This window comes from Myotis lucifugus, unplaced genomic scaffold (assembly GCF_000147115.1).
Source record: "Myotis lucifugus unplaced genomic scaffold, Myoluc2.0 scaffold_486, whole genome shotgun sequence".
Taxonomy (NCBI): Eukaryota; Metazoa; Chordata; class Mammalia; order Chiroptera; family Vespertilionidae; genus Myotis; species Myotis lucifugus.
The window spans coordinates 367,975-383,654 of NW_005871534.1; the positions used below are offsets into that span (position 1 = coordinate 367,975).

Here is a 15,680-nt window from a genome sequence, read left to right on the forward strand (position 1 = left end):
ATTAACTGCTATTATTATTCTATCCTGGGGTTAGGGTGTCGATTTTCAAAGGGGTTCTTAACCTGGAAGTTGGCCAACAGATGGCACAGGTGTTTGGGAGCTATCTGCTATACCACCCTTCTCTAAAAGGAAGCAGCTCTATGTTGAGTGGATTGCAGTGGGAATCCGGCGGCCCCGCTCCACTGTTAACTTGTTAAAAGTACCAGACAAATTGCTTCAGCTTTCTGGGTAATCTATCAAAAGGGGGGAACTGGTTCGACTTGGCAGCCGCAATGCAGCGCAGGGGCAGCTTCAGTGAGGGAGGGTAAAGACATTCCGCCGCGGGGCAAGCGCGGAGCCTCGGGGCCAACTACACCTCCCAGCCTGCTTTGCGCCTCGGACAGCGCCCTACGCTAGCACGCGAGCCTCTCCGCATTTCCAACCTCCAGTTACCGTCTCTCGCGAGAGGACGGGCCGCGCCGGCGGTAGCGATAGCTGTAGTGGTGCTGGTGCAGGTGGTGGCGGCCGAGACGGCAGCGGCCATTTTGGTGAGGCCTCGGAAACGGCGGCGGCGGCGGCGGTTCGCTGGGGCTACCGTCTCATTTTTCCCACCCACCGGCCGCACCTTTGTGGTGTGAGAGGAGGCAGTGGAAGCAAGGCGGTGGCAGTAGCCGCAGGCCCCCGGGGAATTTAAAGGCCGCGAAGGCGGCGGCCAAGAGGGGGTCCTCCCCCCTCCTCTTCTGCGGGAGGGGGGTGGTGCGTACGCCCCCGAGGACGCAGGTAAGGAGAGGGAGACAAGATGGCGGACGCTCCACAGTTCCCCCTCCCTGACGGGTGACTGCGCGCGCATCTTTCCGCCACCGCCTTCCCTCCCTCCTTCCCGGGGTGCTGCGCGCGCACCTTCGGCCGGGGCCCCGGGGCCGGTACGCGAGGCTGTCGGCGCGCGCCCATAGAGAGACAGGCTGAGAGGGGCCTGGCCGGCCGGCCGGCACGGAGCCTGGGCGCGTCTCCTCTCCCTTCCCGCCCGTCTGCGCACGCGTGCCTGAGCGAGCGAGCGAGCCCTGAGAGGACGGACCCAGGTGTGCTCCTGCCCGCCCACCAACCCCAGCCCCTCTCAGGGGCGCGCGGGAAGAGGAAGGGGGGCGTGGGATGAGTCGTCGGGGCGTGCGCCCACCATATCCAGTCAGGGACCAGGATCTGGCTGCTCGAACCCTTCCTTATCTTGGCCTTTCGCGGTCTGGTGGTGGGGGGGCTCCCGGACGGGCAGGGATGCGAGGCTACCCAGCCCTGCGACCCTTGTGTGCGTGGGCTTGGGTTCTGGCGGGAGCCCCCGGGCGATGCGCGCAGCCGGCTCTCTCCGCCTCCAGCCGCGCACGCGCGGGCCCCTCCCCCACTCGCGCATGTTGGGTGGGGTGTTCGTCCAGGAGGGGGCGGGGCTACCTCAGGGCTAGTGGCCACTGGGGGTAGAGGTCAGGGGTCATGCCGGGTTGGACTGTTGGGAGGGGTGTGGGACGGTCATGACGCCGGGGGTGAGGCGTCCTAGCCAGCTGCCTGTGTTCCAGGTAGCTCGGGCCCTGGCTGTTGTGGAGGAGGGGGCGAGCCAGAGGCAGCACCGGGGCTGAGGATTTCCTTAAACACGGGGAAACACTTCCGGGCCTTGTGTGGATTTGCCCGCCTGTTTCCGGGCCGTGTTTCTTTGCGAGGCGGCCTTGCTCACAGGCTTGTTCCTCTCATGTTTCCTGCGGTAGCTCTAGTGTTTCGGGAAGTGTCTCCTGGTGCAGGTACGGGAGTCAGGGGCCCGGCCCCGAGGAAGGGTGCGTTCTCCTGTGACAGCGTCCTGTTCTCACTGCAAGGGGAGCAGCTGCCAGGCACCTCGCACCTTTCCAGCTTCTACATGTGACAAGTTTTTTTCTTGGTTATTTGTCCTCCATTCAGTTGTTGGAACCTTTCACCCTTAGGCTTTTTGAACTTTTTTTTTTTTTTGCTTCCCTGCTCTTCCCACTGGCAGAGTCTGGATTTGCTTTGATTTTTCTGAAATTCGAGCTTTTCCTAATACTGTAACTCTTTTTTTCAGCCTTGCACTGATTTGGGTATATTTAAAAGCCTCAAAAGTTGGTGTAAAGAAGGCTTGGGTGGATGTTGGTAAATGTGGATTGATTGCTCACTGCTGTTTTCTTCTGTTTCAGTTGTGCTTCCCCTCAGTACGGCGGCACCGTGGAAGTACAGACTTTCACAGGGGGTGTGGTCTCAGCTCACACAGGTAAGGGTTCAGATACCATTTTGTATACTGATGCTAATGAGAGAGACGTTTGAGATAACGAGAGAAATTATAGCTTAATATTTCTGGGTTGATGATAACATCGCAACAATAGACCTGGGACTGTGGATAGAGAAAGGTTTGCTCACCCTGGCTCTGCCAAGAATAGCATGTCCTCCGTGGTTTTGGCATTAGCCTACCTAAGTTTAAGTCCTTCAACCACTTCCTTACTGTGACCTTACGCAAGTCATTTCTTGTCTTTGTATCCTGATTTCTTTCTAACTTGTAAAATACAGAAAATATTAGAATGTAAGCTCCATTTAGGCCAGGATTTTTTCTGCATGGCTTTATCCTTAGTATGTAGAAGGAACTAAGTAAATAATTATGTAATGAAAAGTACCTGGTTCATAAGGTAGATAAGAGGGTATAGAATACATCAAGTACAAAGTAAAGTATCTGACACATAGTAGATGCTCAAGAAATGCAGGCTATAAACAATGTTTACTTTTTAATGTTATCTTTGATTATTTAAAAAGATTCTTTAATATTTTAAAAATCCCATTTCTACTCTTTTCTACCCTACTTTAGGTGCTCCAGAGGCCAGTGGACCTGAGCGGAGGCTGGGACGCCCTAGTGGGCCCCGGGCCCTGGAAGGCGGGTCCCGGTGGCCTGTGGCCCAGAATGAGGCCAGCTCCCAGCATGCCCTGCAGCCGGACGCCAACCCCTCGGCCAGCAGCAGTGGTGACAACGACCCAGTCGTACTTCAGGCATCCAAAGAGGAGCCTGGGAGTGGGACCATGCAGAGCAGCCCCTCCCCTGCTCACCCTCAACTCCCAGTCCTACAGACACAGGTTTGAAAGTGGGGAGAGTTCCTTCTCTGCTTCTGCTTTGTGGGCTGCTGGCTCTGAGGCAGAAGAGCAGGACCTAGCCATATTTCTATGATCCTAGCTACCTTGATACTGAAGTAGGGGAGAATCTTCAGGTGGACTGGTAAACCTGTTGGATACTTACATTGTATTTGATTTTTTTTTAAAATGTAGTCTATTCTTTTTTTTTAAATATATTTTATGGATTTTTTACAGAGAGGAAGGGAGAGGGAATAGAGAGTTAGAAATATTGATGAGAGAGAAACATCGATCAGCTGCCTCTTGCACACCTCCTACTGGGGATGTGCCCACAACCAAGGTACATGCCCTTGGCCGGAATCGAACCTGTGACTCTTCTGTCCGAAGGCTGACACTCTATCCACTGAGCCAAACCGGCCAGGGCTGTATTTGATATTAGTGTGTCATTGATCACTGAGAGTCTGGAAACTCCTTGTTACCTGAAAAAGGTTGAAATAGGCCAGGTTGGAAATGGAGGTTGGGACAATATGCTCCCAAGACTGACTGCTTTGCAAATAGCTCAGTTTCTTTCTCAGAACTGGAATAAGTTAAGCGTTATGGATGGTGTGTGTGTGTGTGTGTGTAGTGTTCATTCCTTTTTCATACCAAGGAAGTTAAGGGAGTGGGGGAGGGGGGAATCATGGCTTTTTAAACTAGACTGACCTAGGTTTGTGTACAGTAGGCTTTTGATGGTTATGGATTTGAAATTTATAATTTTCCTGAGCAGCTAGGAAACTTTGTGACATAGTCTTTTGTCATTTAGCCGAGTAGGAATTTAAGTAGCACACTGAAGCTTGTGTGCTGGAGTGAATTTAATGAGTTCTCTCACAATCCACATTTAAGTAGGACTTTGTTCTCTACTTCATATTGCTTGTGCAAGACCTTGTAAAATAATAGGTGGGTGTTTGAAGACAGTGACCAACCCCCCATCCCTTTCCCCTTACACCTCACCAGTAAAGCAAACTACCAAGACTGGTAATAAAGAGGTTTAGGTGATCTTGTGGGGTTTTTTGTTTGTTTTTTTGAGGCCTTTTGAATTTGGTGGTAGCTCAAATTTATTTGCATAGGTGAATCTGCCATACTTGATGGGAAAATAGGGATTTATTTGTGTAAGCGAAATCATTGAGGTCCTGAAAAGTTCATTAAAATTTGAAATCATCTGCTATAGTATTCTTGAATACTATAGCTATGAAAGAATAGTATATAGTATTCTTGAATACTATAGCTATGAAAGAATAGTATATAGTATTCTTTAACACCATTAGGCTATAACTCCTCTTGCATGCCAGACTTCTATTATAAGTTTGGTCTGCCCTCTTGAACACCTTAAAACTTTACCACGTAGGTTTTTGTTTATAAGATGAGGTTGATACATTACTTCAGAGCTTTTTTCTTGTAAAGATAGAGTGAAATAATGTACTTTAAACTCCCGGTACAGTGTTAAGCATTCATTTTATCTTTCATTTTTCCTTTTCTAGATGGTGTCGGACGGCATGACAGGCAGCAATCCTGTGTCCCCTGCCTCATCCAGTTCCCCAGCCTCTAGTGGGGCAGGTGGCATCTCCCCCCAGCATATAGCTCAAGATTCCTCTCTGGATGGACCTCCAGGGCCCCCAGATGGTGCCACCGTGTCCCTGGAGGGGCTCAGCTTACTCCAGGCCGCCGACTTAGCTAACAAGGGCCCAAAGTGGGAGAAGAGCCATGCTGAGATCGCAGAGCAGGCCAAGCATGTATGTATTGGGAGGGCTCATGAGGATTCTTGATAATTTTCTTCCCTGAACGCCTATGTTCCATGGATATTTTACATTTCTTTTCTCATGTGTAAGTTCTGCCTTAACTTACATGATCTTGAGCAAGTCTCTTGAACTCTGAGCCTCTTCTCCTTTTCTATAAAATAGAGCTGGTGTAATAGTCTATAGCAGTGGTTCTCAACCTGTGGGTCGTGACCCCTTTGGGGGTCAAACGACCCTTTCACAGGGGTCGCCTAAGACCATTGGAAAACGCATATATAATTACATATTGTTTTTGTGATTAATCACTATGCTTTAATTATGTAACAATGAAAATACATCCTGCATATCAGATATTTACATTACAATTCATAACAGTAGCAAAATTAGTTATGAAGTAGCAACAAAAATAATTTTATGGTTGGGGGTCACCACAACATGAGGAACAGTATTAAAGGGTCGCAGCATTAGCAAGTTTGAGAACCATTGGTCTGTAGGCTGTTAGGACATAACATTAAAGACATCAAAGTGCTTTGTAAGCTGTGAGGCTCTTATGATTTACTGGTTGCTGCTGCTTATTTACCCGGTGGTGAGTGTGGTCCTGGGCCTGCAGCTTCGCACCAGCTGGACAATTGTTAGATATGCACATTCTTATTCCTCTCTTCCTACCCATTCACACTAAAGGGTGGGGCCCGCAATCTGTCTTTAAAAGTACTTCAGATGATTCTCATGCATGCCCATATTGTTCCTGATATTTTCTTCATCAGATCATTTAGTTTCGTGATTCTGTCTGGCTATTACTTCCTCTGGATTAGTTTTTGTCAGGAGAGCATAGGAATAATGAGGGCAGTTGTCTTCAGTTTTTAAGTCATGTCTCTTAAATGAAAAATATTAAAATGTTTTTATTTTTTCCCCTTATGAAATACAGGGTGGGGCAAAATATGTTCACAGTTTATATGTAAAATATTACAATAAATAATCTATAATAATAAAAGTGTAATATGCTAATTAGACCAGACATCCTTCCGGATGAAGCCGGGGCTGCAAGGGATGCCCGGGTCCTGGGTGCTAGAGGGAAGCTGGTGCTGGCAGCAGGGGAAAGAAGGCCTACTCTTGCACGAATTTTGTGCATTGGGCCTCTAGTACAAGAATAAAATGTTTCATGTACTTACAACTGTAAATCTACTCTTGCTCTACCTTGTATAATCAATGTACAAACAATTTTTTTTTTTTTCGTTAATCCTCACCCGAGGATATTTTTTCATTGATTCTTAGGGAGAGTGGAAGAGAGAGGGAAAGACAGAAACATCGATGTGAAACACATCGATTGGTTGCCTCCTGCATGAGCCCTGACCAGGGCCCAGGCCAGGGAAGAGCCTGCAGCCAAGGTACGTGCCCTTGACTGGAATTGAACTGGACCCTTTGGTTCGCAGGCCAACGCTCTATCCACTGAGCCAAACCGGCTAGGGCAGCAATATTATTTCTTATTGTGGTAAGCACTTAGTTTTTTGGTGTATAACTTTTTAGTATTTTCACCAAAATATATTTTTCTAAAAATAGTATTTAAAACAAACAAAATTGTGTAAATTGGGCTTTATAGCATACTTCTCATCATGAACATGCTCCTGCATAAGTAGAATTCTACAGTGAGAAGAACCCTTATATCTAGAGTCGTAAAGAAACTTGTGCTCCCTCCTTCTCTGGGAAGTACCCTTGGGATATGTTTTCCGAAGTCTTGCCTATATGTTTGTGGGGAGTGGAGATTGTGTGAAATAATGGAAAGAGCATTAAATTTGGTGTTTGGAGTCATTAGACATATTTTTAATCCTCAGCTTGTTAATACTTCCTAGCTATGTGATCCCAGGTAAATCACATAATCTTCCTGATGGTTACTTTAATCATTTGAAGATGATATAATACCTACTTGTAGGATTGATATGTGGATTTAAGACAGCATAAAACATTCAGTCCAGCCAGTTTCTATGCGTAGTCGGTGCTGAGGAGTTCAGCATGGTCATGAGGTGAAGTATATGTCCAGTAACAATTGACCTCGCTCTCCCTCAAATAGGAGGCTGAGATTGAGACTCGGATTGCTGAGCTTCGGAAGGAGGGTTTCTGGTCACTGAAGAGGCTGCCTAAAGTACCTGAGCCGCCTCGCCCCAAAGGCCACTGGGACTATCTGTGTGAGGAGATGCAGTGGCTATCTGCTGACTTTGCTCAGGAGCGCCGTTGGAAACGGGGTGTGGCCCGTAAGGTATGTCTTCCAGCTGGGTCTACTTTCCATTTCTTTTTCAGGTTTGTTTTTTGTTTTTTTGATGGGTGGGTTGATTGGAGGGAAACTAAACAGAACAATGTAGGATGCTTATTAATGCCAAGTCTCAAGAGGCAAGCTGACTTCCCAGGTTTCTTGGCCTTGATTATTTTCTTTGCTTTTGACTTGGGGAGAGGGCAGGAGTCTGGCCATGGAGTGTTTCTATGCTGGTTCCTCATTTCCACAGGTAGTGCGAATGGTGATCCGGCACCATGAGGAACAACGGCAGAAAGAGGAACGGGCCCGGAGGGAGGAGCAGGCTAAGCTGCGCCGAATCGCCTCCACCATGGCCAAGGATGTCAGGCAGTTCTGGAGCAATGTGGAGAAGGTAGGCAGCAGGGCTTGGGAAAGGTAGATGCCTTGGGTTTGATGGGTGGGTAGTGTGGTAGCAGGAATGATCAAAACTTTGTGAGAGAGTGAAATTATGATTTCAAGCAATTTTAATGACATTTCTATTGTACATTGGGCCTTTCTTGCATTAAGTGTTATTAAGAAGAAAGAAATACAGTGGAAAATAGGCCCTGCCTTTGGGGATAGTTTTAAATTTTTATTTTCTAATTACAGCTGACATTTAATATATTGGTTTCAGGTATGCAATGTAGTGGTCAGACATCTATATAACTTACGAAGTGATCCCCTGATAAGTCCAGCACACCCTTGACACCATACATAGTTTTTACAATATTATTGGCCATATTCCTTATGCTATACTTTACATCCCCGTGACTATTTCTAACTGCCATTTTGTACTTCTTAATCCCTTCACCTTTATCACTCAGCCCCCCAATCTCCTTCATTTCTGGCAACTATCAGTTCTCTGTATCTATGAGTCTTGTTTCTGTTTTGTTTGTTCACTTATTTTGTTTTTTAGATACATATAAGTGGAAATCATATGATATTTGTATTTTTTAGTCTCCATTCAGTCTCTATTTCCATCCATGTTGTCACAAATGGCAAGATTGCATTCTTTTTTTATGGCAGAGTAGTATACCATTGTATATATGTACCACATCTCTCTCTCTCTTTTTTTTTTTTTTTTTTAAGAGAGGAAGAGAGAGAGAGAAATACTGATTTGTTGTTCTGTGTACTTATGCATTCATTGGTTGATTCTTGTATGTGCCCTGGCCTGGGATTGAACCTGCAACCTTAGCATATTGGGACAATGCTCTCTACCTGGCCAGGGCTGTACCACATCTTTTTTTTTTTTTTTTTTTAATATTTTTATTAATTAGAGAGAGAGAGAGAGAGAGAGAGAGAGAGACATCAATGAGAGAGAAACATTGGTCAGCTGCCTCGTGCATGCCCCAAACCGGAGATCGAACCTGCAACTCAGGCATGTGTTCTGATCAGGAATCAAACTGGTGACCTCTTGGTGTATGATTCAATGCTCAACCACTGAGGCACGCCTATCAGCGTGTACCACATATTCTTTATTCACTGTCTCTCCATGGACACTTAAGTTGCTTCCTACCTTGGCTATTGTAAAGAATGCTACAGTGGATATGGGGGTGCATATTTCTTTTTGAATTAGTATTTTGGAATTACTAATATTCTTCAGAAATATACCCAAAAGTGTGACTGCTGGGTCATATGGTAGTTTTATTTTTAATTTTTGAGGTTCTTAGTTTTTATTATTTTGAGGAATCTCCGTGCTGTTTTCCATAATGGCTGTACCAATATGCAATCCCACTGACAGCACACGAGTGTTCCCTTTTCTCTGCATCCTCACCAACATTTGTTGTTTGCTGATTTATTGATGACAGCCATTCTGACAGGAGTGAGGTGATATCTTATTGTGGTTTTAATTTGCACTTCTCTGATGATTACTAGCCATCTATATGTCCTCTCTGCCCTATTTTTAATTGGATTAGGGATTATTAATAGGACTTATTGAGTCCTCTAGGCCATCTGTCTTTTGCAAGGCATTCAGCATACTTTTTCTAAAACTTATTTGTGCCAGTTACCTGTTTAAATACCATCAAAGTTCTCATTACTAAATTGTTCATATATATTTACGTCATTGTTTCTCAAGCACTACATGGCTTTTGTTTATATTTTCAGTCTTTTGTTTTCTTCCAGCTCCTTTTCTCTTTTCCATTGCAAACTGTTCCTTCTTTTGCACATCCCTGGCCATTAATATATGGCTCTTTCTGCTGTTGGAAATGCCTTTTTCCTCATTCCACTTAGTGAAGAGCCACTTAGACTTTAAGGTTTAGCTCCAGCCCTGGCCAGTGTGGCTCAGTTGGTTGGAGCATCGTCCCGTACACCAAAAGGTGACAGGTTCGATCCCCAGTCAGAGCTTGTGTGGAGGCAGCTGGTAGATGTTTCTCTCTCATATCAGTGTTTCTCTTCCTCTCTCTCCCAATTCAATTAAAAAAAAAAAAAAGATTCAGCTCCAGATACATTTGCAAACCTTTCTCTGTTGCCTGAAGCTAAGCTGGCTCTTCTCTCCCCTGTGCTCCCTTTTTGTTTTCCTCAGAAGCACCATTAAGTACATTTAGTTCATCCTCCTAAAAAGCCATCCAGGGCCTAGCATAGGCGGAGACTTCCCTAAATGTTGCGTAAAAGAGTACATGAATAAGATTATCTTGGTGAACCATCCATGTCATGCTTATGGCAGGTGGTGCAATTCAAGCAACAGTCCCGGCTGGAGGAAAAGCGCAAAAAGGCTCTGGACCTGCACCTGGACTTCATTGTGGGGCAAACTGAAAAGTACTCAGACCTTCTATCTCAGAGCCTCAACCAGCCAGTAGCCTCCAGCAAAGCTGGCTCCTCCCCTTGTCTTGGCTCTTCCTCAGCTGCCTCTAGTCCTCCACCCCCAGTTTCCCAGCTGGATGATGAAGGTGTGTGTCCTCTTTGGCTCTGTTACTCCTCCTCATGTACCCTTTCAAGAGCTGAAAACCCACCCTGTGGCTTGCAGGGCCCCGTGGACTTTGTGACCTTGTTCTCCTGCTATAGATGGGGACTTCCAACCCCAAGAGGAGGAAGAGGATGATGAGGAGACGATTGAGGTTGAAGAACAGCAGGAAGGCAATGATGCAGAGACGCAGAGGCGTGAGATTGAGCTGCTTAAACGTGAGGGAGAACTGCCACTGGAAGAGCTGCTCCGTTCCCTTCCCCCTCAGCTGCTAGGAGGGCCTTGCAGCCCCTCAAGAACCCCATCATCTCATGATAGTGACACCAGAGATGAACCTGAAGATGGTGGTGAAGAAGAGCCCTCTCAAGTGTTGAAGGTGTGGGCAGAAGGGATAGGGGGAGGGCTCGGAGTGGGGCAGGGATGGGATTCTGGTCTATAAGGTTAGATGTGGTTTTCAGGAGTTCTCGCTGTTTAAAGGTAATTTTGGGGCTCTCATTTGGGGGTAACTAAGGAAGAATCTGGGTTGGGGCAAGTTACAGTCTGAGATGGGCAGAGTTTCTAATGCCATAGTGGAAGTCTACTGTACTCTACTCTTTAAATTACTGTGTGACAATAAAAATACTTATGCTGGCCCTTGCCACTTCTATGAAATGGTCCTAATACTCCCTTACTGGTTTGTAAATTTGGAGCTGGGATGGTAACCTTAAAGTCTCTTTTAGACCTAATTTCTCTGATTCTTCATATGTCTGCATGCACGGGAATGGTGTTGGGGGCCTATATTTGTTATCTAGCACTTTCACAGGTCCTCCCCCAGGCAGTGGGGCCAGGATTTGGTAGCTGGTGCTGAAAGAAAACCCTTGATTGCATCTTTGCCCTGGGATTGTGCCAGTGGCAGCTGTCACTCAATGGCACAGAGAAACTGTTCTCTAGCATTGTATTCTCATTGTGCCTTTCTCCTGTTTTAACCTTAGGCCCTCTTCCTTTTCATCCTTTGACATACAGGTAAACCCCCCACCCTCTGTTACACAGCGTAACAAACAGCCTTGGCATCCAGATGAGGACGATGAAGAGTTCACTGCCAATGAGGATGAAGGTTAGACCTATTCTCTTTATCCTGTTCCCCTTAACCCTTGAATAGTTTGGACCTAATGTTTCAGGCTTTCTTACCTCTTCCACTTAGACTGTGTCTGTGTCTCTTCCCTATTGATATGGCTTTATTCTCTTTCCTAGCGGAGGATGAAGAGGATACCATAGCAGCTGAGGAGCAGTTGGAAGGGGAGGTGGACCATGCCATGGAGCTGAGCGAGTTGGCTCGAGAAGGTGACATTCACTAGACATTCTAATGAACATCTACTTTGGTGTCTCCTCTGCAGAGTGACAGGAGTAAAGAGATGAATAAGACACATTTTATCCTCCTAGAGCAGTGATGGCGAATCTTTTGAGCTCGGCGTGTCAGCATTTTGAAAAACCCTAACATAACTCTGGTGCTGTGTCATATATAGAAATTTTTTGATATTTGCAACCATAGTAAAACAAAGATTTATATTTTTGATATTTAAATGCCATTTAACAAAGAAAAATCAAAAAAATGAGTTCTCATGTCACTTCTGACACACGTGTCATAGGTTCGCCATCACTGTCCTAGAGGAACTCCTAGATCTGATGACAAAGATAGATTTATAAGTGAATACTTAAAAATGGAATATGATGACTAATTATGATGGCATTTTGAACAAAGTAATGTGAGAGCTCATGGAGGGAAGAGCTGTTGTGAAAGGATTTGGGTTATGTTTTACCTAAACCTCAAAGCAGGGGTGGGGAACCTTTCTTCTGCCAAGGGCCATTTGGGTATTTATGACATCATTCATGGGCCATACAAAATTATTAACTTAGAAATTAGCCTGCTATATTTGGTCAAACATTTAACCCCTAGAGTGCCGGGAGCGCTATCAAAGCTTCGAAATGGCGTCCAGTTCTAAGTCTGCTTTTATTAGTGATGATGATATTGCTAAATATGTCAATGTAGTAAAGGTTTCCTTAAGTTTTTGAATATGTAACTTCATTTACTTGCGATTCATAATTTTTTCCTAAACTGCTGTAAAATCAGCAAAAATGCCTTGGCAATTTTAGCATAGTTCCTAGGATATTGGTTGGCACTCAAAGGGTTAATTAACACACACACACACACACACACACACACACACACACACACACCCCGCCCAATGCCTTGGCAGGGCCAGACCAAATCATTTTGGGGTCCGGAAGTTCCCACCCCTGCCTTAAAGGGAGGTTCATCACATTGATATTATCCTTCCCAATGGAAGGCAGTACCATCCATGGCTCTAGCCCATGTTGTAAGACTTGGCTTTAGTAGCTGGTGCTGAAAGTAAAACTTTTCATTGCCTTTCCTCGGACCTGGGCCTAGCAGTATCTACAGAGACCTAGGTAAAACAAATGGCACCCTCAGACCTCTTCTCCCTTCCCCTCGATGCATCCAAAAACGTACTCTCTCTTTTTCTTCAGGTGAGCTATCTGTGGAGGAGCTGTTGCAGCAGTATGCAGGAGCCTATGCCTCTGATGCCTCTGCCCCAGGTTCTGGGAGTAGTGAAGAGGAAGAGGAAGATGAGGTTGATGCTAACAGCTCTGACTGTGAACCAGAGGGGGCCACAGAAGCTGAAGAGGCGCCTCAGGAGGATAGTAGCAGTCAGTCAGGTAAATGTGTGGTTATGAGGCAGGAGCTGGGGAGGTAGGCACTGGAGGAGCAGGTATGGTTAACACTAAGCCTTGGTCTTGTGCTTTAGACTCTTCGGAGGAGCAGAGTGAGGACGAGGAAGATGAGCATTCTGAGGAGGAAGAAACAAGCGGGAGTTCAGAATCAGAGGAATCTGAGTCTGACGAGTCTGAGGAGTCCCAGTCACAGAGCCAAGCAGATGAGGAAGAGGAGGAGGAGGAGGAGGAGGATGACTTTGGGGTGGAGTACTTGCTTGCCCGGGATGAAGAGCAGAGTGAGGCAGATGGGGGCAGTGGACCTCCCACCCCAGGGCCCACCACCACCCTAGGCCCTAAGAAAGAAATTACTGACATCGCTGCAGCAGCTGAAAGTCTCCAACCCAAGGGATACACGTTAGCTACTACCCAGGTGGTATCCCCAGGCCCCCAGCTTCTGCTTTCTCATATCTTGACTTCTCTGTTTCTCGGTGACAGATGCCTCAGTTCACCTTGACACCTCTCTTCTTCCCTACCAGGTGAAGACACCCATTCCCTTGCTCCTGCGGGGCCAGCTCCGGGAGTACCAACATATTGGGTTGGACTGGCTGGTTACCATGTATGAGAAGAAGCTTAATGGCATTCTTGCTGATGAAATGGGGCTGGGCAAGACGATCCAGACCATCTCCCTGCTTGCCCACTTGGCTTGTGAGAAAGGTAACTAGACAGGGCCCCTTCCTCTTGGGTCTCCTTGGGGGTGACTCCAGCTACAGGATAGTGAAATACTCTTTTGCTGGAATCTTAATAGCTTCATTGACTGGTCAGTAACTGTATAGCAAGGCCAGCATAAGTGCTGGGATTCTTAGGGCCATTAGGACAGACTGGTCAGGGTTAGGCGTGAGGAGCAAGAACCTTAAATTGTATATCTCCTTGACTTCTCTCGTTCTTATTTATAAAAATTCATCTGTTTAAAATCTTTCTGCATTTTATTTATTTAAATATGTATTTTTATTGACTTCAGAGCGGAAGGGAGAGGGAGAGAGATAAAAACATCAATGATGAGAGAGAATCATTGATTGGCTGCCTGGGGATTTAGCCTGCAACTCGGGCATGTGCCCTGACTGGAAATCGATCCATGACCTCTTGGTTCATAGTCAGCACTTAACCACTGAGCCATGCTGGGCGGGCTGAATTTTATTTTTTTTAATCGTGTATTGACATGTTACTTTCAGGTGTATAACATTATTCAGTACTTGTATACATTGTGAAATGATCACAATAAACATGTCATCGTACATATTATAAACAATTATTTTTCTATGATGAGAACTTTTAAGATCTGTCTTAGCAACTTTCAAATAAAACAGTATAGTACTGACTGTAGTTACCATGTTATACATCTCTCATTCTTTTGCTAAACAGGTAACTGGGGTCCTCATTTGATCATTGTCCCCACCAGTGTGATGTTGAACTGGGAGATGGAACTGAAGCGTTGGTGCCCCAGCTTTAAAATTCTCACTTACTATGGAGCCCAGAAAGAGAGGAAGCTCAAGCGGCAGGTTTGCTCCTCCATGTGACCACCTCTCTCCCCCCAGTTGATGCCTCATTTTTTTTTTTTAGGCCCTTTTTCTTCAGATGAATTTCTTTCCCTCCCCTTTCTATTGCTTCATTCTGCTTCTGGGACTTTCTGTTTCTTCCCAACCTGATTTCTGTCCCCTGAGGACCTTAGCATGTCTTCCCTTTACCTTTTTTTTTTTTTTCACCTCACTATCTGTTACTTTCTCTTGATACCTCAGGGCTGGACCAAGCCCAATGCCTTCCATGTGTGTATCACGTCTTATAAGCTGGTGCTGCAGGATCACCAGGCCTTTCGCCGCAAAAACTGGCGCTATCTCATTCTGGATGAGGCTCAGAACATCAAAAACTTCAAGTCACAGCGTTGGCAGTCACTGCTCAACTTCAACAGGTGGAAATGGAGTTGGAGATTCATGGGAGGGTTGATTGGGTCTGAAGGGTGGGATGCTCGGAAGGTTGAGAATTTGCTGACTATCCTCCCTTTAATTCCCTCTGTCTCTTTGCAGCCAGAGACGCCTGCTCCTGACAGGAACTCCCTTGCAGAATAGCCTCATGGAGCTGTGGTCCTTGATGCACTTTTTGATGCCCCATGTCTTCCAGTCTCACCGCGAGTTCAAAGAGTGGTTCTCTAACCCCCTAACTGGCATGATTGAGGGCAGCCAAGAGTACAATGAAGGTCTAGTCAAACGCCTCCACAAGGTAGGGCCTGCAACAGTTTGTCAGGGGTCTTGGGAATGGTGAGGAACTAAGGGCAGAAAACCTTTAGGGAGAGGGAAGTCAGACAGATAGGCTGAATTCACCCATTTGTCAAGCTTCAGTGTTTTCTTTAATGGGAGACATGTCTGTGTGTATTCTCTGAGTAAAATAATATTGCTCATCAGTCCCTGCTTGGATTTCTCTTTACCTGGCTTTCCTCAGCTTTGTATTTTTATTGCGTTTCTTTTCTCTCCCCCTCTTTCTCTTCCTCTCTTCCTCCCTTTTCCTCTCTCCCTGTCTCCCTTCCTCCCTCTCCTCTCCTCCTCTCTCTCTCTTTTTCTCTTTCCCCCCTCACTCCCTCCCTCCTCCGTTTCTTATGTTTTTTTGTCTTCTCTTTGTCGTTTTTAAATAACATCTCTCAGCATTCTGATCTCCACTTTTTTTGTCTCCCAATTTATGTATCTCACTCATAAGGCTTTAAAGACTCCAATTTGTGTTTTTAATTCCTCAACTCTGTAGACCACTTGGCCTGTATTTAAATTTGACTTTATGTCTTTAATTGAAAGTTGCTGTTGAACTCAACTCTCTTTTAGCCCAAACATCTCACGTTTTATAGCCTATTTCTATTCCATTTTGGTCAATCACACCATCATTTTGGTAAATCATAGAAACCAATAAGTCTTCC

General features: G+C 45.8%; 1 protein-coding gene and 1 non-coding gene across 6 annotated transcripts in view; both read left to right on the forward strand.

The window, feature by feature from the left end:
- The first annotated feature begins 430 nt into the window (after positions 1-430).
- The window catches only part of SRCAP (Snf2 related CREBBP activator protein), a 38,234-nt gene continuing 22,984 nt past the window's right edge, over positions 431-15,680 (forward strand). For 2 of the 5 annotated variants that reach the window (XM_006103472.3, XM_014445902.2), the window contains exons 1-16: positions 556-759; positions 2,166-2,239; positions 2,825-3,087; positions 4,599-4,850; positions 6,919-7,104; positions 7,349-7,489; positions 9,782-10,004; positions 10,120-10,394; positions 11,021-11,111; positions 11,249-11,338; positions 12,542-12,730; positions 12,820-13,157; positions 13,264-13,441; positions 14,147-14,283; positions 14,521-14,690; positions 14,806-14,998. In XM_006103472.3, coding sequence (XP_006103534.1) covers positions 3,034-3,087; positions 4,599-4,850; positions 6,919-7,104; positions 7,349-7,489; positions 9,782-10,004; positions 10,120-10,394; positions 11,021-11,111; positions 11,249-11,338; positions 12,542-12,730; positions 12,820-13,157; positions 13,264-13,441; positions 14,147-14,283; positions 14,521-14,690; positions 14,806-14,998 — 2,517 coding nt within the window. In that variant the 5' untranslated portion in view covers positions 556-759; positions 2,166-2,239; positions 2,825-3,033. Of the gene's footprint in view, positions 528-555; positions 760-904; positions 1,059-1,521; positions 1,761-2,165; positions 2,240-2,824; positions 3,088-4,598; positions 4,851-6,918; positions 7,105-7,348; positions 7,490-9,781; positions 10,005-10,119; positions 10,395-11,020; positions 11,112-11,248; positions 11,339-12,541; positions 12,731-12,819; positions 13,158-13,263; positions 13,442-14,146; positions 14,284-14,520; positions 14,691-14,805; positions 14,999-15,680 lie in introns of those variants that run through there. The other 3 variants (XM_014445901.2, XM_014445900.2, XM_023744789.1) reach the window with 3 other exon arrangements.
- LOC111823436 lies at positions 10,806-10,934 on the forward strand. Its single transcript, XR_002826450.1, has one exon. It is a non-coding gene; the product is annotated as a small nucleolar RNA SNORA30/SNORA37 family (small nucleolar RNA).